General features: G+C 59.4%; 3 protein-coding genes across 17 annotated transcripts in view; 2 read left to right on the top strand and 1 right to left on the bottom strand.

The window, feature by feature from the left end:
- Window positions 1-1,912, top strand: part of STIM1 (stromal interaction molecule 1) — a 102,341-nt gene extending 100,429 nt beyond the window's left edge. For 8 of the 10 annotated variants that reach the window (XM_052812521.1, XM_052812522.1, XM_052812523.1 and 5 more), the window contains one exon: window positions 501-1,912. In XM_052812521.1, the coding sequence (XP_052668481.1) occupies window positions 501-1,050 (550 nt within the window). In that variant the 3' untranslated portion in view covers window positions 1,051-1,912. The remainder of the gene's footprint in view (window positions 1-500) is intronic. The other 2 variants (XM_052812529.1, XM_052812531.1) reach the window with 1 other exon arrangement.
- A 2,790-nt stretch (window positions 1,913-4,702) lies between these two features.
- LOC128153310 (sodium-dependent proline transporter-like) lies at window positions 4,703-15,735 on the bottom strand. 2 transcript variants are annotated; one of them, XM_052812537.1, is made up of 15 exons: window positions 15,443-15,729; window positions 13,213-13,420; window positions 9,764-9,895; window positions 9,348-9,496; window positions 9,078-9,127; window positions 8,716-8,854; window positions 8,502-8,636; window positions 8,284-8,387; window positions 7,983-8,107; window positions 7,687-7,799; window positions 7,179-7,313; window positions 6,852-6,951; window positions 6,300-6,418; window positions 5,858-6,031; window positions 4,703-5,584 (listed from the first exon to the last, which is right to left on the bottom strand). In XM_052812537.1, the coding sequence occupies exons 1-15, from the start codon at window positions 15,506-15,508 to the stop codon at window positions 5,486-5,488; spliced, it is 1,848 nt and encodes a 615-aa protein (XP_052668497.1). In that variant the 5' UTR covers window positions 15,509-15,729; the 3' UTR covers window positions 4,703-5,485. The 2 variants fall into 2 exon arrangements, with proteins under 2 accessions (XP_052668497.1, XP_052668496.1); XM_052812536.1 differs by lacking the exon at window positions 9,078-9,127 and having other exon boundaries at window positions 7,983-8,387; window positions 15,443-15,735.
- A 1,914-nt stretch (window positions 15,736-17,649) lies between these two features.
- Window positions 17,650-25,898, top strand: part of RRM1 (ribonucleotide reductase catalytic subunit M1) — a 34,140-nt gene continuing 25,891 nt past the window's right edge. For 3 of the 5 annotated variants that reach the window (XR_008238923.1, XR_008238922.1, XM_052812533.1), the window contains exons 1-5: window positions 20,897-21,276; window positions 22,268-22,356; window positions 24,116-24,293; window positions 24,788-24,888; window positions 25,547-25,606. Coding sequence is in view for 3 of the 5 variants with exons in the window: in XM_052812533.1 (XP_052668493.1) it covers window positions 21,258-21,276; window positions 22,268-22,356; window positions 24,116-24,293; window positions 24,788-24,888; window positions 25,547-25,606 (447 nt within the window). In the remaining 2 variants the exon portion in view is untranslated. Of the gene's footprint in view, window positions 18,831-20,896; window positions 21,277-22,267; window positions 22,357-22,405; window positions 22,425-24,115; window positions 24,294-24,787; window positions 24,889-25,546; window positions 25,607-25,898 lie in introns of those variants that run through there. The other 2 variants (XM_052812534.1, XM_052812535.1) reach the window with 2 other exon arrangements.

Below are 25,898 nucleotides of genomic sequence, written 5' to 3'. Positions count from 1 at the left end.
TGCCGCTGCCTCATGGATCGGGGCCTCGATCCCTCTGGTTCTGCTTCCACGTACAGTGCTTCCTCCCAGCTCCCCGCGGCGCTGAACCTGTGCTGGGCAGAGGGGCTGCGCTTGCAGGGGGAGGCAGCGGGCAGCCCTGCCTGCCTGCAGCGGCGGATGGCTTTGCCTCGTGTGCTGGCACCGGGCTGGACGAGCCCCCGCCTCGTCCCCGGGGGTGCCTGCCGCGGTCGTCCTGCTGGCGCTGGTACGGAGGAGCAGAACCGGCGGGCGAGGCGGCGGGAGCGGGACGGGCATCGGCCCCGCTCCTGCTCCCCGGGGCCTCGCCGCAAGCCACCGGTGCGGGACGGGGCTGCCGCCGAGGGGGTTCCCCTGCATCGCCCTGCCTGCCGGCCGCCCTCAGCCACTGCATCTGTGTGTGTGCAGGCTCGGGCGCGCGTCGCGGGGCCGCGGGGCCGGCGGCACTAACGACCTCTCTCTCCCCTCCGCCCTTTCCACCCCAGAGACTTAACTCACTGCGACTCCGACTCCTCCATCCCGCACCTGAGCGACCACCAGCGTATCCCCAGCTCTGCGCCCAAGCTCCTGGCTGCCCGGCCCAACCTGCTGACCAGGTCCATCGAGGAGGCTGCCCCCGGCCACCCTGCCATCGGCGCGCCCACCCCCAACGGCGGCAGCAGGCACGCGGAGGCCTCCGCCCTGGGGGCTTTGCCGGAGCGGCTGCCCGAGAGCCCCATGGTGATGAAGAAGATGATGATGGTGAACCACGGCATGGAGAAGTCCTCCAGCCTGGGGGAGATCAGCCACCCGACAGCCGGCAAGCACACCCACTCGGATTCCTCCCGCTCCCACAGCCCCAGCTCCACCGACCCCGACACCCCCTCCCCCATCTCTGACTGCCGGCCTGGCAGCGCCAAGAGCACCCGCATCCCGCAGCTGGCTGCCAAGAAGAGCCCGGGGGACGAGGACAGCAGCTTGACAGGCGATGAGGTTGACCTCGGCCAGAGCAAGAAAAAGTTCCCCCTAAAGATCTTCAAGAAGCCCAAGAAGTAGAGAGAGGAGGGGGGGAAGAGGAAACCCACCCAGGAGCGCGACCCACTGGGACCGGGGGGCGGCCGTGCATCGGGAACGCAGCGCACCCACCCATCCCGGACCCTGCGGGGTCGGGTGCTGGCCAGCACCCGCCGCCCTCCCCTCCGCACCCTCCGTTTCTGAGTCGCCTCACCTAACACCGGCAATGGGAGGAGCTATTTAAACTTATTTATTTCCTGATCTCTGAGAAAAAAAAAAAAAAAAGATGACGACGACCGCTCCCCCCAAAGAGAACAGCCGCCCTTTCTCCCCTTCCGACTGCTGCAGTCCCTGGCTTTGCTGTGCATGGCTTCCAGTTACTCCTGCCTCTGCTCAGCCACACGGCATTTGGGTTTGGTTTCAACGTGGTTTTATTTTTTTATTTTATTTTTTATTGTTATTAATTTTTTTTTTTCCGGTTCTTCTGCCTCTTCCAACTTTTGCACAGGCTGTATGGAAGGTCGGGGTGGTGGGAGCCCGCTGGGGAGCGGGGCCGGCTGCTCCCCGAGGAGGCAGCACGCTCCCCGCTCGGCTCTCGGGGTGACTCAGGTGCGAGTGTTCGGGCGAGCTGCCTCGTGGACGTCGCAGCGGTTCTCTCCTCATTTCTGTGAGTCACTTTTCTACACCCCGGCCCCCATCGCTATGACGGTTGGGAGGGGGAATCCCTGTTTGTGCGCTCTTGATAAGCAAGAGCAAGTTAAACGCCCTCGCGAGGGAGGGCTCTGCCCTTGCCGGTACTCGTCCATCCAGGAGCTCTGCCCGCAGCGTGCCCTCGACCCGCTTCCCGCTTGCGCCGGAGGCGGCTGCAGCCCGCTGGGTTTCCCCAGTGGGACGGGGCTGCCGGAGCAGCACCGGTGTCTGTACACGGCAGCGGGGTGGGTTGGACGCTGTGCCGGCTGCTCCGGCACAGAGAAGCCCACGGCTGCCCCTGTCTTTACTCCCCCCCAGGCCCCTGGACGTGGCGGGGGGAGCAGGGCCGGAGGCAGCTCCTGCAAACCCAGATACGTCCCGGGGGGCACGGCTCGGTGGGGCAAGGAGTGGGGACCCCGGTGATGGAGGAGCACCGAAGGGTGTTGGGCGCAGAGCCGGGTCCAGCCACCGCGTCCACACGAAGAGGAGGGGGGGTCCCGGCTGCGCGGCCGTCCCCTGTCCCCATGTCCCGGTTTGGCAGGGCCAGAGGGAGGGAGCGGGGCACAGCGGGGTTGGCCGGGCACAGGCAGGCTGTACGTGGGTGGCAAGAGCCTGAAAATGTCCTCCCTCTCTCCTGGCTCCATCTCCCTGAAGCAGGCTTGCCCTCAGGTCGGGTGCCGGGGGCTCTGCACCCTCCCTCAGCACCCAGGGGACGGAGGAGGCTCACCCTGGGCGCCCGCTGCCCTCGAAGTCCGTGCGGGCAGCGTCCTCCCTGCCCCGAGGCCACGGTCGCTCCAGCTGGAGGCTGGGGTCTGCCTGGCTGTGCCAGCCCGTGGCCCCAGCCCTGCCGCCGTTCGGTGCCGGCACAGCCTGCGGCAGGTCTCGGTCCGTCCCAGGCCGCTGCCCGGGGCTCGGCGGCTCTTCCCGTCCTCCCTCGGCAGGCTGCGGGTTGCATCGGGCTGCTCGGAGCCCTCGCCTTGGTGCGCTTCCACCATCGTGGCCCTGGCCACTGACGCGGAGTCCCCGGCTCGTGGCAGCGACGGTGGGACGAGCCCTGCTCCGTCCGAGGGCTGAGCCCGTCCCTGGGGATGAACCTCGCTCCGTCCCAGGGCCAAGCCCTGCTCCCCCCAGGCACAGCCCTGCAGCCCCCTGCCCGCAGCACCCCGCGCCGGGGCTGGCAGAGGAGCCCCTGGCCGCCCTCCCGCATCCCTCGAGGCTGCTGCCTGGCACGACACGACCCCCCTGAGCTCTCCACCAAGCCCGGGCTCCCTGTCCCCGCCGCCCCCTCCGTCCCAAGCCCCCCACCCCGTGCCACCGTCCGACACGTCCCCGGAGGTGGGCTGCTGCCCGAGGTCGCCCCGGCTGCTTCGCTTGCCGTGGGCAGAGGAGGATGCACGTCTGGCAGGGGAGGAAGAGGAGGCAGGGCGGGATGCTGAAAGCCCTCCGGGGCCTTGCTTTATGCCAGAGTAATATATATGTGTATGTTGACAATACAGGAAGGGCTATAAAGGTGTTTTTTGTTTCGTAGGTGGTAGTTAGACAATTACACTGTTGCTTTGAGATAAGTGAAAAATTCCTCTAAATGACTAAGTGCCTGCATTTCCCCGCGGCTGCTCCGAGGTGCGGGGAGGGGGGGACACCGCGCTCGGCCCCCGTGGTGGGGGCTGCTGCCACAGGCACCCCGCCGCCGTGGGCAGGACGTGCTCGGAGCGGCTCGGCCACCCCCAGGAGCGGGGCCGGCGGCGGTGGGACCCCGTGGGCACCCTGCGAGCAGGGGCTGCCCGGGCTGGAGCCGGGGGCCCAGCGGCACTGCTTGTGGTGGCGGAGACCTGTCGATGCTTCTGGAGAAGGGGTTGGGGATCCACCAAACGGCAACTGTTGACGCATCTGCCAACTCTTGATTTTTTTTTTTTTTTTTTTTTTTTTGGTCATTTCATAAAACTTTTAAATCCAATAAAGCATGTAGTCTATTTTACGAGCTGGCATCTGCTGCTCTCTTCTTCCAGCCCTTCCCAGGCTGCAGAGCGGGGGTCTTATGTGAGGCGGATGGGGGCACTGGGTGCCTGCCGGTGGTGGGAAGGTTCCCTGGGGACCATGCCCCCAGCAGCCAGCACCCGCTGCCCCGGCTTGGCCAGTGGACAGCAGGGACAGATGGACACCCCGGCTCTTCCCCCACCTGCCCCCCCTGCACCAGGGCCATGCGCCAGGACCCTGCGATCCCCGGGCCGTGAGCAGAGTCCTCTCCCACGGGGTCTGGATCACGCACTTCTGCTCAGCGCCAAAAATAACCCCGTGCCGTCCAGGTCGGCGCAGGGGGGACGGGCCGTGCTGCAAGCCGCTGGCGCTGCCCAGTTTCTGCTGCTGGGGGACGGTCTCGTCCCACTGATGTGGCGGCAGAGCCATATATCACCCATACATCACCAGCAGGAGCACAGGGAGAGCACGGCTGCCCTGGTGCCGGGCTGGAGACTTGTAGGAAGGACAGACGGTCATTGGGACCGGGGTTAAAGTGCTTCCCTGGGGCCCCCTCAGCTTCCCCGACAAGGAACCAGCTGCTGACCTGGCCCAAGGCAACCTCGGCCCCTGCCAAAGTCTCCCCGCTCGCACCCCTCTGCTCCTGCAGCTGAAGCCGGTGAGACGTTGTCCCTAGGCAGCCTGGTGCTGAGCCTGCGGGCAGGCAGCAGGATGAGGCCCCGTGGGCTGGGACCCCGCAGCCAGGCAGCTCAGGGGCATCAGGCCAGAGGCTGCGTGCAGGGAGAGGACGCAGCAGGATCCGGCCTGTCCCAAAGGAGCTGCGCCCAGGTCCCGCAGGGCTCCGGTGCTTCGGCGGGGCAATTGGCGCGGGATCCCTCCCTGCTTGTGCTGCACGACAGCCACGGCATGGCACGGGGTGGTGGTGGCACCCCACGGCGCGGAGGCCAGTGGGGACCCCGGCGCAGGCACCGGCACACGTGGGCACATCCCCGGCTCGGCCCAGCCCGGCGAGCAGCACGCGGCGACAGCGTTCTGGAAAATGGAGCTTTATCGCAGCAGCAGCAAACGCATCGTGCGCTCGCAGCCGCCCTGAGGCTACAAACCCAACCCCGGGGCGGCCCTTGCCCCTCTTGCCTGCGCCGTGCTGCTCCTGGGCCCGGGATGGGCGAGTGGGGACCTGCCCCGGGCCGGGGGCTTGGAATTGGCTGCCGGGCCAGTCCAGCCTGGCAGCGCAGCGGTGACAGCCGTGCCAGAGCCGCTGGCCCCAAGCACCGCCTGGGAGGCAGCTGGGGGGGGCCCAGAGCCCCCTGCCCGGGGGTCAGCGTGCCGTTCCCACTGCCACGGTGGGCTTGGCCAGCCTGGCCCCTGCCCAAGGCGGCTGCCGCTGCCAGGGTCACTGCCGGCAGCCTGCCCTGCTGGGAGAGCTCTGGGTTGGGGCCAGGGATGCACGCAGCTGCCCCCAAACCACTCCAACGAGATGTGGCAACTGCCCAGAGGCAAGCGAAGGGCTGGAGCACGGCCCAGGCAGCCGGTCCTGGTCACAAAGTCCCCCAGAAACACCTTTGGAGCATGCAGAACATTTCCAGGAAAAAGCATTACGTGCTGGGATCAGTGATTATCATCCGCCGGGATGGGTGATGGTGACGGCACAAGGGGAGCCACGTGCACCAGCAGCCGGCCCCTGGCGGGTGTCCCCGTCCATCATCAGTGGGTCCCATCTTCCCGGGGGGCTCCATGCAAGGACGTGGGGTGCCCCGGGGCCGGCATCAGTCTTCGCTGCTGCCGTGGGGCAGCGCGGTGAAGTCGCCGCCGGTCAGGGTGATGGTGAACGCCATGCAATGACGTCTCCAGTGATGTTGCGGCCAGCGGCTGCCCTCCAGGAGTGCAGGGGCTGGATGGCTTTCTGGAAGCGCTGAGGGTGGGCAAGGGTGAGCAGGGGCTGCCCTGAGCCCCCGCAGGGCAGAGGGCAGCGTCGCTGCAGGAAGGGGCAGCAGCGGGCACGGCGGCGGAGGGGCTCAGACCCCACCTCTCGCCCCGGCCCCGCAGCTCCAGCCCTTTTTCTCTCCTGGGGGACAGCATTGCCTCTGCTCTGTCGCCAGCCTCTCCTGCCCCATCCCCAGCACCGGGGCAGCCCCTGGTCTGCCCCCGCCCCGTCCCCGTGCCCCATCCCGCCTCGCACACTCACGTTGCTCAGCGTCCCCGACTCGCGGCACAGGGCCACAACGGCCCAGAGCGGGACCTGCAGGCAGGTGAGGACGCCCATACAGATGCTGAGGCTCGTGCCCCAGGTGGGGTACTCGTAGGTGCCATGGTGCAGGGGCACACGGTGCATGTGCAGGCAGGTGCAGATGAGCACGGACTGAAGGGCAGAGCGGGCACAAGCAACATGACGCCATGGCACTGCCTGGGCCCAGGGGTCTTGGCCAGGCTGGGAGCCACAGGGACCCCCAGGGGTGCCCTGAGCTCCCTCCAGCAGCCACAGACAGGCCCGGGGGGGACACCGGGACTGGGCAGCCCCGCTCCAAACCCATGGCAAGAGCTGCCCCTCTCAGAGGGGAGGGAGAGATGGAGGGAAGGGAGCTCTTCTCCCCTCAACCTCCAGCCCCGGGACAGTGCTCAGTGCTCACCAGCAGCAGGCAGGGGGTGAAGAAGGTCCAGCACGCCTTGAAGTAGCCCAGCATGTGCCTGCACCAGGGTGGGCACTGGCAGATCATGTCCATGATGTCCTGGCAGAACTGGTTCACGCCTGCAGGCACCCCAGGAGAGGGTCATGGCCGAGCCCCTGCCTGCCCTCTGCATGGCCCTGCCGGGTGCACCCGCTCCGGGGCACCCGCGACACCCCGTGCTCGGGCTGAGCCATGCCAGCAGTGGTGGTGCTGAACATCCACCATGCTTTGGTGGTGGAAAAGAAATTACATCCCCCATACACAGGGAAAATTGCACCTCAGCCTTGCACCATCTCCTTGCAGGGCTGAGCTCCGTGTGGGCAGCAGGATTAGGGGGGTAAGTCTCTGCCCACCCAAGCTCTCCACAGCTGCAGGCGCACCCTACAGAGCCTGGCCACGGTTTGCCACGAGCCCCAGGAATGCCAAACCTTGGCAGCGTGGTAGCCAGGGGCTGCCCTGTGCTGTAAATACCCTGCACCTGCAGCGTACCCCGGGGCCACCCATTCCGCTCACCGTAGCAGAAGGCGATGCCCAGGCACATGAAGAGGGAGACGGTGATCAGCCCAAAGCCGGTGCTGTACTTGTCCATGAGGGTCAACCAGAAGATGCCTCCCTGTGAGGTGGTGAGGGACAGGGTCAGCACAGCTCAGGGCAGCGGGGTGGGCGCAGGGCACCCCCTGCCATGGACAGCGTTGACGCCAGGGCCTATGAATAGCCCTCCATCCTCCCACCTAAGCGCTTGTGCAGAGACTGGGAGAGGAGGCCGTTCCCCAACCTCCACTCTGGCATCACCCCAAGGGTGCTGGGTGCCGCTGGATGGGGGTGCAGGGGATGCCATACCTGGGTGACCAGCAGGAGCCCCAGCAGGTAGAAGGAGGTACAGAGAGCACCCAGCAACGCCACCTTCTTCCTCCGGCTGTGCAGGGCCGGGAACTCGTCCAGGATGGCTGTGGTGATGGCCTGAATGTTCCCAAACTGAGGGACAGGGGATGTCGGGGGGGGGGTGGAATGTCCCAGTCCCTGCCTCTCCCAGACTGGGCACTGGGGACAGTCCTTGCAGAGGGGACTTTGCAGGGCACTGTCCCCATGTGCATCCCCATCCCTGTGACACCTGGACACGTGGAGAAACCCATGGCCTGTGCCAGTGGGATGTGGCTGCATCCCTGCCCCATCACCTTGGGTGCAGCCCCACATGCATGGGGCCATGCATCCCCCCCTCCACCCCAGCACCACCCTCATGCTCCTGGCCCGTGCACTTCATGCCATCTGCATGCCCGAGACGGGGTGTCCCTGGCACCCCAAGGCCAGGCACGGGGAGGGACATTGGGCTGCCCGAGCTGACAATCACCAAAGTATCCACTCCCAGCGTTAAAAGCGTCAGGAAGAAGAGGATGGACCAGAGCGGGGAGATGGGCAGCAGGGAGAGGGCTTCAGGGTATGCCACGAACATCAGCCCGGGGCCTGCGGGGTGAGACGAAGGGAAGCGTGAAAGGACACGCCATGGTGAGACAGGCCAAGTCCAGCAAGCTGGTAGCCAGGCTGGATGTGAGCTCGGCTGCAGCCCCGTGGCCCCCATCCCTGTGCAGGGCACCGTGATGTCCCCTGGCACGGCACAGCACAAGTCCCCCGTCCCCGAGCCCATACCTGAGTCGGTGACACTGCCCACAGGGACTTGTTTCCTCCAGGCCATGTGCCCCAGCACCGAGAAGATGGCAAAGCCGGCAAAGCAGCTGGTGCAGCAGGTCCCAATGGCAAGGACCAAGGTGTTCCTGCCGGGAAGGGCATCACAGCCCCACGCCCGTGAGGTGAGGATGGAGATGGGGGCATCCCGATGGGCCGTGGGGCTCGGACCTCCCCACCACCACCCTGCTCCTCCCCAGCTGCAACCCGGGGCTGCCCCGACAGCCCGCACCCCCCGTGCCCCTCGCGCCCCGGCCCCGCTCACCGGATGACGTTGCTGTGAAACTCGTTGTAGGAGGCCATGGAGACCAGCCCGCCGAACCCGATGCCCAGGGAATAGCAGATTTGTGAGGCCGCGTCGCTCCACACCTGGGGGATGATGGTGCGGGGGGGCTGCAGGACTCCCCAGCCCAGCCTGCCCCACCGGCCCCGGCTGGGGGGATCGCTGCCATCAGGGAACCCCCAGCCCCGCTGCGGGGTTACCTGGGCACTCTGCAGCCTGCTCCAGTCCGAGGAGAGGTAGAAGCGGATGCCGTCGAGGGAGCCGTCCAGCGTGGCCCCCCAGATGATGAGGGTGAGGATGACCAGGTAGGGAAAGGTGGCCGTGAAGTACACCATCTGCGCAGGGCACGGCTCAGCTCCGCCCCGCTCCGCCGGCACGGCAGCTCCCCCACAGCCCCCACACACTGCCCCTCACCTTGCCTGAACTGTGGATGCCCTTCTGCGTGCAGAAGAAGACAAGGATCCAGGCTGCTAGCAGGCACAGGGCGAGGGGCCACTGCACGGCGCCGGGGTCCCCGAGGCCGGAGCTGTGCATCACCCCCAGCACCCGCTCGCTGCGACGCGGGGACGTGGGTCAGCGGGACAGGGGACGCGAGGCACTCGCCTCCGCAATGTCCTCACCCACCCCTTCCCCCTCACAAAGCCTCCGGCATCACCGACCACTGCCCGCGGGGGCTCAGCCCTGTCCCTTCGGGACCAGGAGAGATGGAGCCGGGGCCGGACCCCCAGCCACGGTCCGAGGGAGGCACACGTTGATGCGGCCACGCAGGGACTTACTTCCAGAAAACCTCGCTGGCGCTGACCCAGCTGACAATCCCTGACGCATTCTGCAACACACAGCCCCGGCAGGTCACCGTCACCACCAGCTGCCATCGCCACCATCCCCGACGTCCCTCCCGGCCCCAGCCCCAGCCTGACCCTCTTCTTCTGCTGCACGCAAAGCTTCTCCAAGAGAAACCACCTGCCCAGTCCTCGTGCAGCGTCTGGCCCCGCAGCATCCACCCCGGGACCGGACCCCACAACGCTGCCCGCCCGGGGACCACCGACCTGGCAGAGGTACACGTTCCTGGGGGCATCGCAGGACCAGGGCAGGGGGCTCTGGAAGGAGGAGCCCAGGTAGTAGAAAGCCCAGGCAATGATGACGTTGTAGTAGAAGGACACCAGGGAGGACACGATCAGCATGGCAATGCCAATGCCTGCGCGAAGAGAGGGGCTGCTGGGGGGGGGGGGCAGGCAGGGGTCTGCCCGCATCCCACAGACCCCCGGCCCCACTGTGGGTTCAAGGGGTTGGAGAGGCAGCAGGAGACCCGCCCGGGGCTGCCCAGGGACTTGGGGTGCAGACTGGGACCTCGCCAAGAGGGTGTCCCAGCCCCCGTGCCCACCCCACACCCCTTCCCACAGCCCAGCCGGCCCCAGCGGCTGCGGGGGCAGGAAGGAGAGGTGTCCCCGGCCCCCAGCCCCACCTTTCAGCAGCGGGCAGCACTTCCAGACAGTGATGGGCCCCGCGGCTCCGTACTGACCCAGGCTCAGCTCCATCAGGAAGAGGGGCAGCCCCATGCCGAGCAACATGATGAAGTAGGGGATGAGGAAGACGCCTGGGAGGAGAGAGGGAGCGGGTCGGGGGGGTGGCCAGCACTAGTCTGGGCTTCCCAGAGGACAGACATGCAGGGTTTGGACCCATGGCGGGGACACGTGTCCGGGCAGGATGCAGCGGAGCAGGGAAAGCCCCCCGGGGCTGCTGGCTCCATCCTGGGGGCTGTCCCCAGCAGAGGAGTTCCCCATGAGCCCTGCAGCGGGGGCCTGAGCTGGGAGCTGGTGGGATCCTGCTGGCCCTGGCTTGGAATGGGTGGTGGGAGCAGCGCTGGGGTGCAGCTGTGGGTGCTGCAGTGGTGCTCGGGGCCATGGGATGCTCAGGACCGTGGGATGCACCCACAGCAGATCCTGGAGCTTCCTCTGGCGATACACTGACATCTGCATCTTTACACAGCTTGTCTCACCAACAGCATTCTCTGTGGAGGAAATCCTGCTCCTTGCAACTTCAGACAGGCCAAATTTGTGCTGGAAAAGGACATTTTCCAGGGGAGAAATCGGCCTTTCCCAGCTGGCAGCCAGCTGCAGCCCAAGCCCATCCTCTCCCGGTGGCAAAGCTCTGGCGCAGCGATAGCCATTCCCCGCAGGGGAGCAGCTCTCCAGCCACGATGCCATGTTCAAAGCCCGCTCCCCCGCAGCCTCGCTGACAGACCAGATATGGGGCTGACTGCTCATTAGCCTGGCACTCATTAGCGCAGTGCTGGGGGGAGCAGGCTGCCTCTGCATCTGCTGCGCAGGCTGCAGGGGACTCACCGGCCAGCTCTGGCAGAGGCTTTGCGGGGCTCAGCCTGGGGAGGAGGGGACCGCCGCGGGTTTAAAGCCCCATTGGGACATCGGTAACTCCTGCTTGGCTGTTGGCAGAGGCTGGGAGCCAGGGGCGATGGTGCCCCAGTCCCGCTGGCTCCCTGCAGCTGGAGGCACCGTCCGTGGGGCCGGGGGACCGGGCAGTGGGACCGAGGTAGTGTAGTGCGTCCCTGCTCTGCCTACGATGCTGGGAAATGGTGGCTCTGGCTCCTTTACTGCCAGTCCAACACGGGTACCGGGGCCTTCTGCAAGAGGTGCCACACGGGAACAAACCTCCCGACCTCCCCAGCTCCACGGCTTTGGGATAAAAACCCCCACGACTGCCTGTCCCCCACCATCCCCATCCTTTGGGGTGGAGGGCCAAGGGGGCAGCCGCTCCCCCTGCACCCCCATTTCTCCTGCTGGCCCCCAGCTCCTTTGGCTGATGCCTCCTTGTCCCCCGTGGGTGCCGGGCAGTGCCTAGCCCTGCCTCGGCGGTTGCCCACGGGCAGCGTGGGCCCTGCACGGCCGGGCGGCCGGCAGTGACATCCAGTGGCGAGCACACCGATCGCTGTGCCCGGCCGAAGCCGGCCTCGCCTTGCTGGGAGAAGGGGTCTGGGGGTTCCGCAAGGCGATGCACCCCGCAAAGCTCCTGCAGCACAGCCCGTCTCCCACCCTCCGGGGAGCACCCGGCTTTGGGCACGCATGGCCCCGTGGGGTGCAGGCAGCCCCTGCCCGCAGGCAGCCGTGTCCCGGGAGAGGGCTGGGGAGCGAGGAGCGTGTGATGGGTGGTGGGAGCACCGGGAGTGGGAGGCTCAGGGTGTCTGCGGCAACGGGAAAGCCCGGTGTCCTCCGCAGCCATCCCCCAGGACGGGGGAGACTGCAGCGGGTGGGGACGGCTGTGTCTGTGTCCCCAGTCTCTGGAGCAGGTCACCCCACTGCCACCCCCATCCCCGTGGTGGCAAGGTGCCCCAGGGCACACGCCGGTGTCTGCAGCAGCTCCCACGGGAGCAGCCGCTTCTCCTTCCGCTACTCCGTAACGTGGTTTAGTGGGCATGGATGATGGTTGGACTCGATGATCTTGAAGGTCTTTTCCAACCTAAACGATCCTATGATTCCCCCTCTGCCCCCTCCCCAGCCTTGGTGCTAGGGCAGGGCTGCCCCAGACCTGCGCGGCATCACAGGGATGGGTGCCAGCCCCGGCGGGCAGCAGGGGTGAGTGCCCGCGAGGCAGGGCATTTCGGAGCCAGGCCGGCTCGCATCGGCTCAGCGGGGGACACCTGCGGTGTCGGGGATGGCCGGAGAGCGGGGCAGGGGGCTATGGAGCACCGTGCAGGGTCCCACAGTCCTGTGTCCCATGCGTGGCTGCTTCTGCCACCGCAGAAGCACACCCGCCATCCGGCCATGCCCCGAACAAGTCGGTTGGCCTGTTAGCAAATTACTTCAGTTACAGCAATTTAAGGAACATCCACGGGGCAAAGGGGAAATCACTAATTTAACTGGGCAGTTTGGAGTGAATGTAGAAAGCCAGCGCAATAAAAGCCCCGCAGACTGCTCTGGGGAGGGCAGGCTGCGGGGCTGGGCAGGCTGCGAGCCCACAGAGCATCGGGGATCCCAAGGCAGTAGCAGAGCAGTGCAGACTTCTGCGATGCCCAGCATAAAGGGAGATGCCAGAGGGCAGAGCAACGTGGGTTGGAGGCACAGCGAAGCTGGCAAGGGCTGGATGGGGAAAGGTGGGCCCTCCAGCTGGGTGCAAGAGGAGGAGACAACATCAGGGCAGCAGAAGCAGCGAGGGGCTCAAGAATGACCTTTGGGGAGGTTTCTCCTGTCCCACAGCGCAAAGACATGGCACTGCATCCTGGGGCATTGCCACCAGGCACCAGCTACACGCTGAGCTCCCTGCACTTTGTCCTTCCCCAGAAATGTGGTAGGTTATTGCCCTTGCTTGGCCGCCTTCCTGGGCGCTCCTGGCTGACTGAATTGGATTTTACAGTGGACAGGCACCTCCACGCACCATGCACAACAGCTCGCAGCTGCATGGCACCAGGCGGTCCCTGTTACCACTGCTGCGGAGGAGCTGACAGTGCTGCAGGGGGGTCACTGCCTTTCTGGCCAAGCCCCACTTCTCCGGGCGGGGGCAGAGATGCTCTGCAGAGGGGCTTTGCCTGGAGGCAGCTCTTTTCGGCCCAAACCACCCAGGACAGTGTTGCAGGCTGCCCCAGGCTCATCCCAGAGGCAGGTGCATCTCTGGGCTGCACAGGACAGCCCCAGCAGGAGAAGTCCCTGGCAGACTCATGTGGAGATGCTTTGAACTCTTAAAGCATCTTTCCCTGTGGTCTTCACAGTGGTATTAAAGTCGTGGTGGGCAACACAAGACCCTGAATCCTGCCAGCACCCATGCTTGCTGTCCTGGTGAGCACAGCCCCTGTGCACCATCACACTGTCCATCCCCAGCCCCCCATGCTCCTGGCCTCCATCCAGAAGTGAGCAGTGCCCGATTGCCCGGGAAGGGACGTGTATGCCCACAGCAGGGACCCACCTCCTCCGTTGCGGTAACACAGGTAGGAAAATCGCCAGATGCTGCCCAGCCCCACACAGTAGCCCAGGCAGGACAGCAGGAACTTGTACTTGCCGGTCCAGGTCTCCCGGCGCGAGCTGGGGGCTGGGATCTCAGGCTGGGGTGGGGGTCCCGGCCAGGGCTGGCTGGTGGGGTCAGTGGTTGGACCCTCCATCTGGAGGATGTTGACCTGCGGATGGGAGCAAAGCATCAGGAACCACTGGCTGTAAGCTGCAAACCCTGCAAGGCCCCTCGACAGGGCTGGGCACGGCCAAGCTCTCCCTGAAAAAGCATCTGGTTCCCAAAGGGGCTTTGAGGCTTTCCCTGAAACCTGCCCAGCGGGACCCCGCCATGGCCCGTGCTATGGGACATGGGAGGCTCGGGCTGGCCCAGAGCTCCGTGCTCCTCCTCAGGCTCCAGGAGCCAGCGCAGGTCCGGGCAGACCCCAGCCCTAAAACCCTGGGCAGGTTTGATCCAGCAGATCCTCCCATAGTGTGAAAGTCAGCAGCTGGCATTCACCCACCCTCCGCCGATGGGTTTTTCACCTCTGCTCTGACTTATGCACCCAGGACTATCTAAACATAGGGACTGCCTGGATTGGCACCCAGCCCTGCACCAGGCAGATGACAGTGGGTGCAGGGGTGCTTGCCACTGCTTGATGCCCTGCTCATCAAAGCCCTCCTGCCCAGTGCCTCTGAGGCCCGTGGGGCCACCTCCAGCTCCCACCTTTGCCGGGGTCCTGCCCACGCGCCTGGCCAGGAGACCTGCGAGCAAGGGCTGGAGCCATCGGCTCATGCTGCACTGGGAAAATGAGATGCCAGGCACAGCGAGGGGAGACCTGATGCCATGCAGACCATCGCTTGGCACAGAGGTGGGGGACCAGCAGGGCAATGGGGACTCGTACCTCTCACTAGCCCTGAAACCTGCACCCTGATCCTGCCGGCACCTCTGCTGAAGGGGGAATGAGCGTGGTGGGGAGAGGGAATGGGGATGTTGTGCCTCATTTGTTATCGTGAGTTACTGCCCCAACTACTCCTGCAGCTGGCCAGCAGCTTGGTGGGGCCCCGGCGGGGACAGATGCTCTGCTCCTAGGGCACAGCCAGCAGTGCCACAGGGAGCTGCAAGGTCATGGCAGGGTTTGGGGCTGTGATCCCTTTCACCAGCACCCGACTCCCTGGGCACATGTCCTGCCACCCTGGAAAGGATGGAAGGATTCCCCCAAACCAGCCTGCAGAGGCTGCTCCAGCCACATGGTCCTTCTTTGGAGGTCCCTTCTGCCACCTGGGCTGCAGCTTTCCCCAGGTTCCTCCAGGACAGATCTTGACCACCCTCCCCAGCAACACTGGACTGCCTGGAGAGAAGAGGGGGGTCTCAGGAAGGAGAGGCAGGCCCCCCCAGGCCATACCACAGGGGCTGCACATAGGGGACTGCTGAGCAGCCCCATCTCCCCCACCGTTCATGTACCCCACGCTGTCTGGGGTTACCTGGGAGCTGTGACCCCCTCGTCTTGCCTGTCCCACTCTCTCTGTCCCCCAGAAGGAAATTTGCCTGCACAGCCCCTCAGGCAGCAGCCTGCACCCGCACCCAACTTGCCCCTAACAGCCCCACACCCCAGCAGTGACCTGCGGCCCCGAGAAAAGGGAGAGCAGTGGGCTCCCTTCAGCTCTTTACAGAGATGCTCTGGCCTCTGAAAAGCATCTGTCCCACCTGCCCTCAAGAGGAGGACTGGCTTTGCTGGGCACAGGCTCCCCAGAGCCCTCCAGATGGGTGGGAGACCTGCCCTGTGCCCAAGGGGACACCGGGCTCCAGCTGCTTTGTGCACCCTGAGAAATCCCGGCAGCTCTGCCAAACTGCAGCCGCAGGGCACATTGCAAGGTCCACCCATCAGGGATGGAGAAAGGGCACTGCTCCATGGCCGAGGGATTGCAAGAGGAACCGAGCTGGGCTGAGACCCAAAGGCTGGCCATCCACCTTGGCATGTGGGTGGCTAGGGGACAACGATCTGCAGAAACTCCTATAGGATCCAGACATCCCCCGTGCTGCTCCCACCACAACCATGGCTCACTGCGGGGGTTCCCAGTGGGGCCAGCTGCAACAGGGCTGTGGAGGGTGACCTGCACCCCGTGGGTGTCCGGCACTGGGAGCAGAGGCTCCTGCAGCCCAGGGCAGTGCAGAGCAGGGCAGGCATGTCCCCTCAGGGCCCCCGTCTTACCGTGGGCTCCGGCGGCGTGGCGGGGGTCGGGGGTCCCGGCATGTCGAGGTGCCCGGTGCCCGGCATTTCCTGCTCGGTGGTGGCAGGAGGGAGGGACGGCCACGCTTCGCTGTGATGGTCTGACAAATTATAGTCAGTATCAAATATTCATTAGAGAACTTTGGTGGGGAAAACAGCCTCTGTAAAAATGCTGGAGTTTTGTGAACAGGACAATGTGGCCAGAGGAGAGGGCCCCACAGAGGGTGGGACTGCGCTTCTCCGAAGCCACAATTCCTTATCTTAAGTGACCAGGAGAAGGAGCGCAGTGTATGCGCCTGGAGGAGGGTGCCCCACGGAGGATGGGTCTGTGCTTCTACCTTAAGCTGTCATGCCAGCCGGGAAAGAGAGGCAACTCCCCAGTGAACCCCCTCAAAGCTCACCGGCCAATTCCAGAGAATCCCGGGAATGTGAACTGTACATGTCGAGACCACCGACTAACACACTATAAAAGAAGAGAGAACGAGTCCTCAGTGCGCGCCCTCCGGAACTGGATCTCTACGCTGGCTGGACCAACGCTGGACCCAGGACTGGTGAAACCCTTTTCTTCTCTCTTTCTTTCTGTCTTTCTTTCCCTCTCTCTCCCCCTCTTTTTCTTCTCTCTTTTCCACAGTCCCTACACCTCATCCTTTTAAACATAAACCGTCGACCAAGTCTGAGACTAGGAGCGGACCCAGCCGCCCCTGGGCTCCCCTTTGAGAAGGAGTCTGGAAAGCAAGGGGGTCTGCTCTGAACCTCGTGACTCAGCGGGAGGGCTCTCCTTCTGACACAGTTTCATGTTCCTTTTTCCGCTTCTTTTTCTACACCTCCCTTCTCTTTTCAAACAGCAGCTTAATGACATGATGCAAGGTTCATATTGATAAGTTCACTTGTACTTGGGCAAGGTTAGCTAGGTTAAATAAATGTTGATTGTTGTTCGAACTCCCCTGGTGTCGTTTCACCTTAATTCTGACAAAGGAAATCCACGAACCTGAGTCACTCCAACTTTGGGACACGACATTCGCTCACCTGCGCCAGGTGCAGCTCTGCCCCAACCGGCCCTGGCCCGGGGTGCGGGATCTGCTGTGATGGGGTCTCCATGAGCCCCCCCAGAGCCCACAGCCCCCCTGAAGACGGTTCATCCCGCTTGCTTTTGCAGCCAGGAGGGACCAGAGGCATCACTGGCTGCTCAGTACGAGTTCTGGGGCCGGGGCTGCGCTCAGTGGGGTGCGGCAGCACCCATTGCTCACGGAGAGCTCGGTGCAGGGTGTGCGCTGGGGTGGCCCCTCTCAGCACCAAACCTCTGCTGGGATGTGGTTTTGTGCTCGGCTCCCTGGACGCTCACGGCTGAGCCATGCTGAGGAGCAGCCTGGTGCCTTCTCCAGCCGTGGCCCCGCACAGGAGGGGCACCAGGGCACTGGGGCCGTGGCACTGCCAAGGCAGCCGATCCTGACCCCGCTGCAGAGCAGTGTGAGGAGCCAGACAGCGGTGCCAGGCTCCCACCCAGTGCTGAAGGCCAGCAGGCATGAAGGCGTGAGGAAGAGGGAGGGAGTGGTACGAAGGGACACGGAGCGGTCCGCTGTCCCCCCCAGGCTGAACAGCATCCTGATGGAAGGAAGGAGCAGTTTCAGGAACAGCTCCATCTCCCTTTCCAGACTATCTTTGATGGCCGCATCCCCCAAAACACCCATTATTTTTCACCCTATTTTCCCAGTTAGTGGCTGTGGTCTCCCGGCCCATTTGCTGGGAAAACCAGGCAGCCAAATAAGAAGCAGAAATAGTGGTGTGGATTTTCTGGGAGACAGACTGCTGCCGCCTTCACACAGGCTCAGCAGTAGTAGCAGCTGCTGAAAGAGCTCAACTTAAAACTGTGATCTATCCATGAGAGAGTACTTCTCCTGCAGTTCTCCCATTCCAGCCACTGAGTCATCTTCTGCTCTTGTTAGCATTTCCACCTCCTTTCCTCTGCATCTTCGAGGGGACACTGGGCTAGATCCCTGATCCTCTGCTGCACACCAGCTTTTGTCTGTCTGTCAATATTACATGCTGATGCACTGTCCTTGCTTCTCTTTGGCCATTGCCATCAGGATGGCAATGGGTTATGAATTGTCCAGTGATCCACTAAGCTGGTGACCCCCTCTGAAAGACTGTATAAAGTCTTTGTGGGATGACTGCAATCGAATGTAAGTCAGGAGCAAAAAGGAAGCTCATCATGGGAGGAAACCAAAGGAAGAAAGAGTCATTCTGCTTGATGACTGTGGTCGCCTTCATCTCACGCCATCTGCCAGAACACTGCTGTACTCCTGGGGCAGTGCAAAGTCCTAGACCTTGCAAGAGAGACAATCAAAATCAAGCAGTCTCTTCAAATGGACAGCATGTCTGCAGATGTTTCTGGGTCAAGGAATTAACTGTAACTCCACCCAAAAGAGGGAAATGGAAGAGGTATTTTTAACTTGGGTAATTTTGGTGGTCTTGCTTATGGTAGAGGTTTGCACACAGTTGGTCCAGGGCAACTGAGGAACCAGTAATCAGTGTTGGGGAATTAGCACGGTGTGCTATGATGCACAAAACAACCAGGAGGCGGAGAATTAGACTCTTCCATCTGTATTTTCTCCTCAAAGACTGGATTCTGTAAGAAACCCCCAAGATACCTGAGATACTCACAACTCCCACTGGAGCCTGGGGGCCCCCAGAGCCAGTCACAGAGCAGCCCAGGCCTTTGTCCCTGGCAGGATTAAGATAACTCTGTGCAGCTCACTCCATGACTCAAGGCCTCCACCTCACTCTCATGGTTTCCCCTGCTTTTGCAAGCAATGTTTCTCAAGCCCAACAGCTCTCCACTTGCACCAGGAGTGCTGCCAGCTGGGCAGCCTGGCACCGCAGCACTGTCAAGATTTTCAGGATGTCTTCTCAGGGTGCAGTCTGGTACGTGACCTACAAGCACACAGCACAAGCCAGCAGGACTGAGAAAACCAGATCTTCATCAGGAGAACTGGAGAGAGTCTCCTTCCTGAGGACACTTGTAGCCTGCCAGGGACAGTGCTCCCTGGGTGATGGGGAGCACAAGTGTGAATTCCCCAAAGGGAAGACATGAACTCAAGACTTGCCCAGGTTTATCAGCTACATAATCATCAGCATCATCAATGGCTGCTTTGGAAGAGAGGCCTGAACTCCGTTCCCTGCTGAAAGTGAGATTGGACGTCCCTTGGTCCAGAAAAGGGGTCAGCATCAGGACATCACATAGCATGTCAGCTCTGGTGTGAGCTAAGATGCAAATCTCTGCACTTCTCTGCTGGTCCAGCATCCTGGGTTCCCTGCAGCGCATGCCAGGGTAGTGCACTCACATGCAAGCTCCCAGCTCCCTTCATACTAGGTAAGACAGGAGCGTGTGGGCAAGAGGTGGGACCTATGCTTTCCTTGGTATGTCTGTCCCCTTGATCCATGGCAGGATCAGATCCTTTGTTTTGTGGCTTCACATTGCGTGAATATAAGGTACCAAAGCACCCTTGGTTCAGTTTTGAGTGCTGTTCCAGCTCAGCACTTGTTTCCTAGCTGAGAAAGGCTCAATGCCCTTGTGCAACTGAGGTGCTGGCTGCATGTGCCTGTGGCTCTGATAGTTTGAATGAAGCGGCCAGTTCAGACTGAGGCAATTTCACTGTGGAAATCAGCAAAGGAGTAACAACAGGAACCTGTTAGCACAGATGCTCCACTCCCACTCCAGCCACAGCTGTCTCAGAGATGGATGGAGGTAAAAGTATTGTGCAGCCTCAGGAAGTTTAGGTTTTTTGCTACATTTCCGTCCCAAACTCACATGTCTGAAGAATTGGGTTTATCTTGGTCATTCTGATCTCGCCACAGCCATGCTGGAGGGGAGGAGGCTGGTTTTCCTCTGCAGCAGTTTAACCCATGGCATATAGTCACATCCTCATAAAATGAAAGAACTGCTCCACCTACTACTGTTTTTTCACAAAAGAGTGAATAAAACACAGAGTAGAAGAACTTGAGGGCAAAGATCCGTAAGCACAGCTCAAATGGATCAAAATGCCATGCTTTTTCCTTCTGTAGGCCTTTTTCCAATAAAACCGAGAAACAACCCCAAATTTATTCCCATTTCCTGATCAGTTCCAAAAATTTCCCGTGTCACATCTTTGAGACGAGAGCTCTTTGGGCTGCCAGCCTCTGTGCTGTGCTCCGGCTTGGCTTGCTCAAGCTGAGCAGGATCAGACTGACCTGCTGGTGCACTGGGCAACTTCAAAGTAAACCTCGGTGCTGAGGAATCGGCAATTGCCATTTTTGCTCTGAGACTGAATGGAATCAACACCCTCGTGTGGGAAGTGACAGTGGTCCATGCAGAAGAAATAAGTAACTGAATTTCCAGCCACTTTGTGCCACTAAAGCTCCTGGGGTCTCTTTCTGAGACTTGCAGGATTAGCCTCAGCTGAAGGGTATGTTGGATGGTTATACTCTCACAGTGCAAAATCTGACGTTTCCGTTGCGGTACTGTGTTGGCCTCTGCTTCCCGTTTCCCACTCGCAGAGACGAGGCCGTGGGGTGTTAAACCGCTCGGCATCGTCCCCTGCAGGCAGGTGCACTTCTCGGGTGGTAAGAAGTACTTCACAAGGCTCTGTGCAGAAAAGGAAGATGCTGTAAACGATAAATGCAAGATGTTATCATGCCGTGTCAGACTCACAAGTGCCACAGCTGCTGTTTGGCTGCTGGTTCCCAAGACATTTAGAGGACGTTAGCAGAGGAACTACTGACGTTTTGGGTTGGATTATGTGGGTAAACCCCAGCCTGGGCTCCCAGCCGTTTCCCCTGCCTCTGCGAGGAGCAAGCGCTGCAGAAGGAGACGGCGGTTGCCCACAGGGGCAGGGAGGGGGCTCGCCCTCCTGAAGCGCAGGGGGAGGGTGCCCCCTCCTCGACATTGTCAGTCCTGATGTTTTAAGGGCAGCCACGGGCTTTTTTGAGATCCCGAAAGGTCTTTGCAGCAGGACGTGCACCCTTCACGTCACCCTCGGCTGGGGCACCTGCCGCCTTGGCCAAGGATGGCAGCTCGGCGTCCCCCCGGTCCTGTCCTTCAGAGCCCTCCAGGGGCTGGGTGTCCCCTGGGGGCCATTCTCTTGACGGGGTGCCAGCTCCCCTCCTGTCCCCGGCCCCTCACGGGAGGGCCTGGGCTGGGCGCCATGCTGGTGCACAGACCGCCATGCCCACAGGGGCCTCTGGCCCAGGGGAGTGGCGTTCTGTGTGGAGTATGGGCAGAACGGGGGTTGTGGGGGATCTCCTTTGTCGGATCGCATTAAATAGCATGTCTGGACCTTGCTTTAGTATAATTATAATTGCCATTGTTACCGCTATACTGCTTATCGCAGGACGAGGGCGTTTTGTCCCTTCGCGGGCTCCGTACGTCGCGCCCTGGCGCCGGCGTGACCCGCCCTTTCCCGTCCCACCGCCTCCTTCCACCGGCAGGCGGGCTGTCGGCCGCCATCTTGGAAGCGGGCGAGCGGCGTGGCCTTCCCGGGCGGGGTGGTGTTTCCCGGGAGGAGAGGGGGGCAAGGCGGGGATGGAGGAAGGGACGAGTCTCCGCTAACGGTGAAAGGCAGTGCTGAAGTCATGGCGGTGGGGGCAGGGGGTAAAGAAGGGAGCAGCGCCCGGAGGCAAGATGCCGCCCGCAGCCTCAGCCGGGAGGGGTGGAGCGCTACGGCGGCGCAGCGGGGTCAGCGCAGTTGGCGGGAGCGGGAAGCGCTTAGACCGCGCTTGGCGCTGAGGAGCCGTTGAGAGACCCGGGACGCCGACCGCCGCCATGCATGTCGTCAAGCGGGGTGAGGGAGGGCCCTCCGCCGCGGAGGGGGGGGACAGGCCGGCACGGGGATTCCCTCGGCACCGGGGGGGGGGGGAGATGGGGTGGCCGCTCTTCTCTGGGGGGGTCGGGGGTCTCCTCTCATGGCACCGAGTGTGGGGGAATGGGGTCAATCCCGCTGCTTTGGGGGGGGGGGGGTCCGTGTCATGGCACCTGGTGCGGGGGGACGGGACCCCCTCTGCTTTGGGGGATCCCTCTCGTGGCACCTAAAGTGAAGAGATAGGGCCCCCCCCTCTGTTTTGGGGGTGTCTCTCATGGGACGTGAAAGGATGGGATCCCCTCTGCTTTTGGGGGCAGCTTGCACGGCACCGAGTGTGAGGGGATAGCACCCCATCTGCACTGGGCGGGGGACGATGACACAGACACCCCAGAGTGAGGGATCTCCCCCCATGACATCAAGAATGAGGGATGAGACCCCTTAGTTTTGGGAGACACCCCCCCCCCCCCCCCGCAATGGCAATAAGCTTTGTGCTTGGTTCCCACACCTTTGATCAAAGGAGGGATCCCCAGCCTTTGGGGGGCAGGGGGGCTGGAGTGGCCCTCAGCTGGGTTCCCCATCTCTGCAGCAGTGGTCCCGAGAACTGGGTTTATGCAAAGTTTTAGGTGGAGTGGAGTGGGAATTTCTTGGCCTTGTAGCGGGTACTCGTGCCCCTCCTGAAGTGGCGCGAGCTCCCTGTTTTTCTTCACTGTACTGAGAGCTGCGCCTCTGAGTGAGGGATCCCATGTATAGTATTGATCATCTGGAGCAAGAACATGCCAGGATGGAGGGATAGCGTCTCTTCTCCTTGAGCCTGAACAGAGAACCTGAACAGGCTGTCCTTGGTGATTCCCACCCCAAGTTCCCCCAAAAGAGGGCTGGCTCCTTGTGTGAGGTGCTGGGCAGGAGGATACTGTGCTTAACTGGTTCTTTGTCGTAACGGGAGCTGCTGTGACAGTAACCTCTTCTCCAACAGATGGACGCCAAGAGCGTGTCATGTTTGACAAGATCACATCACGCATCCAGAAGCTCTGCTATGGGCTCAACGCTGACTTTGTCGATCCCGTGAGTCTGTCCTTTTTCCTGCTCTCCTGTTCTCTGCCCCTTGTGATCTCTGCTAAAAGCCGACAGTGGTGAGCCGGTGTTACCCAGTTATTCTCTGTGGCAAAAGCCAAGCATGGTGGCCTGTGCAGGAAGTCTTGGCAAATGCATTCATAATGTGTTTCTTCTGATTGTGTTCTGAGCTTTTTTGCTTCACAGATACGGAGTCTTAGACTGTGGTGGGGGAAAATCAGTTTACCTATCGTAAATTGCTTTTACCTCAAAAGTTGAAGTGATTGAGCTTCTTGTTCTTAAAAAAAAAAGAGTTGTTTGTTGCTCCAGTTCACATATTTTGGTTTTGGTAGATTGCTCTCAATTTCAATCTGCAAAGCTTGAGCAATACTATATGGAAAGTAGCTCTTGATCCTCTCTTAAAAAAACAAGGTGCCCTTTCTGTCTGACAGAACCCCCCTGTCATTATAATATCCCTACTTTGTTTTTTCAAGCTGTGTAGGATTTTGAGTGCACGTTGATCCCACTCATGTAAGCTTCTCCTTCCAAAGCCTGTGCAGAGGATGACTCCCATGTGGATCCATTGATCTCTGTGAGATTTTTATGCAGATGTGCAGACCCAGTCTGTTCATTTGGAGTTGCCAACTTAGGCTCTTCCCATCTTGAAGATCTAACAATCTGTTTTCATATCTTAAATTGCATCTGTAAAATATTTGACATTCATTCTGTACCAAAAAGTGGTGCTCTTCAGCCATAGAGAGCAGGAGGAGGAGCATTAGTGAGTTGGTTACTGAAACACAAAGTACGCTGGCTTGATCTCAGTGACAGGGAGTTGGTGATAGAACAGAAGCAAGATTCCTAGTCCTCCTGACTCTTAATAACCCTGTCTTGATAATGAAGATAATCTTATGTGAAGCACTGCATTCTTATTTATTCTGTAGTAGTGTGTGACATCGCTCTTCTTGGAATTGAGTTTCTCCTTTTGGACTTGGAACTTCTTGTGCCAGATGCTCTACAAGCCACTAGTAAAAATCCCTAACCTAACATGCTTACTTTCAGAGAGTAAGGTTTGAAAATTACGTGTCCTGGTTTTGTGAGGCTGTTGGCACTTCCAGTGTATTTGGCAGTTACCACGTTAGATTTGACCTCTCTTCTCCAGTGTAGAATATGCTCTTTCTTGTAGCGATTGGTGCTAAATGCTTGAGAGTAAAGCAGAAAATACTTTAGAGATAGATGCAAAAGTCTTTTCCCACAAAAGGTCCCAACTGGCAGATGAAGCCAGTTGGGTTAAGCCATGAAGCAAAAGCCATTGTATCCCTTCCAGGGTTGGGGTTTTTTTGCTCTTGTCATGAAATGACTTTAAGCGTAGCACTTCCATGTCTCATCAGGCATTTATAAAGTCAAGCTTCATATGGAGTTTGAAAACTTCCGAGCAAGTACTGTTTTAATCTGACTTTTCTCCCTATGAACTTTGCTGCTACTCTATTCTAGCCTTTAGGAAAGTTTCTGCAGATTAAAAACTGTTAATGATTCTGGATTGACAGTTTCTGCTTTCTTCACTCTTTCCTTGCTCTCCCTTCTGCCCCAGTATTACTTTAAAATTTTAGGAGTCAGTACTTCACTAAGAGGGTTTGGTATTTTAATTTGCTTTTCCATTCAAACAGAGCAAATGGTACTGCTTATAGTGAAGCGTATCTTACATCTTAAATGGTTTCAGGATTTTTTTTTCACCAACAACAGGTTGCTAACCTCCAGAATTTTCCTTTTTCAGGCTCAGATCACCATGAAAGTGATTCAGGGACTGTACAGTGGTGTCACAACGGTGGAACTGGATACGTTGGCTGCTGAAACGGCCGCAACCCTGACCACCAAACACCCTGACTACGCTATCCTGGCAGCAAGGATTGCAGTGTCCAATTTGCACAAAGAAACTAAGAAAGTATTCAGTGGTAAGTCTCTTTGGGGGCACTTGGATGGCAATTAGTCAGAAAGGGAGTAGGAGTTTTAGAGGATATAAATATGGAAATCTCTTAAGCAGAAGTTACTAAGTACCCAGGCTAACTAAAAATGCCATGGAGATGAAAAACATGAGTTTTAGGCATGTCACAAGGAAAATGAAATTGCCTGTTTTGGAAAAGTATCTGTATAAATAGATTGATGAAAAATGGAACTGATTCAAATTAGGTTGCACCCACTTTCTTTCCCATTTATTATGTGTTATAAATTCTATTAAAAAAAAACATTGTAAGAGAAGTGCATTTTTAAGGTTAACAGGTTAGTAATAGTACTGAGCAGGTAGAAGAAAAGGTGTATGTTTGTAGAGCTGGAGGGGGTTATTTTAGAGGATGAGTAGTCCTGCCGGTTAAATCCTTGAAAACAAATGACAGATGATGCATGTACAGGTCTGTGGATGTCCTTCTTTTTAAATACCTTTCTGTTGTAGATGTGATGGATGATCTCTACAACTACATAAACCCTCACAACGGGAAGCACTCACCAATGATCTCCAAAGAAACCCTAGACATAGTTTTGGCCAACAAAGATGTATGTAACTTTTTTTTTTCTTTCACTTCGAAATTTTATAAATTCAGTGAACTAGTTCAGATAATTTATTTTTCTTATTTTTAAGCAAGCCATGTTTGTTTTAGGACAAAAAGCCAACGCAGAAACCTGTGCAGGTGGTAACTGCTCTGTTCTGGAGAGTTTAAAAGAGAGGATGTAGGAATTTCCTTCATGTAAGGATGTTTCTGTAGTAGAATCTATTTTCTTGGATGTCCTCATAGTCATGATCAGGACAAATTAATTGGAGAAAAAGTAGCTTTTGAGGCAGCAATCTGTTTTGTGTGCACAGAAGGGAGAGATGAGCTTTGGTTTCTGATTTCAAGTTGTTTCAGGTCGGTGTTCTTATGGGAATTCATGTTCGTATTTTGATTCTCTCTTGTGTTTCTTAGTGTCTAGTTAGACTTCAGTAAAATGTAGCCAACAATTGTGCGTTGTACTTGGAAAAAAAAATTGTTAAAGCTGTGCGTTTCTTGTTTCAAGCTAAGTGCTCTTCCCTACCTTACTCCTCTGATCTGATATCTGTTTCACTAGACCTTTGAGGCCAGAAATGCCAAACAATGATAGTATTGTTATACCTTAATGTGAGGCACAAAAAACCTGATTGTAAATGTAAATTTTTCTCTGTATTATTTCCTCTCAGCGCCTGAATTCTGCCATTATCTATGACAGAGACTTCTCCTACAACTATTTTGGTTTTAAGGTAAAAAGCACATTACTCATGATAATGAAGACTGCTGTTTTGATATTGTTCTGGAGCTGAATCTTTTGGGAAGGATGGGAATACTTGCAGAATCATCTAGATTTGGGCAAGGAAGGCACTGGAGTAGTGGGACATTAATGGGTTTGTAAAAAATGAAGAATACCTGCACAAAACAGTTGCCTAACTGGATGAATCATGTACTTTCTTCTTGGCTTCGTTGTGTGCCCTCGGCTGCTACAATATTTTAACTGTTGGGCATTAACTGTTTCACAGCAGATAGCACCAAATGTTG

Source organism: Harpia harpyja, chromosome 17, assembly GCF_026419915.1.
Source record: "Harpia harpyja isolate bHarHar1 chromosome 17, bHarHar1 primary haplotype, whole genome shotgun sequence".
In the NCBI taxonomy this organism is placed as follows: Eukaryota; Metazoa; Chordata; class Aves; order Accipitriformes; family Accipitridae; genus Harpia; species Harpia harpyja.
Note: the sequence above shows the minus strand (reverse complement) of the source record. Positions and strands in the feature narration are given on the sequence as shown.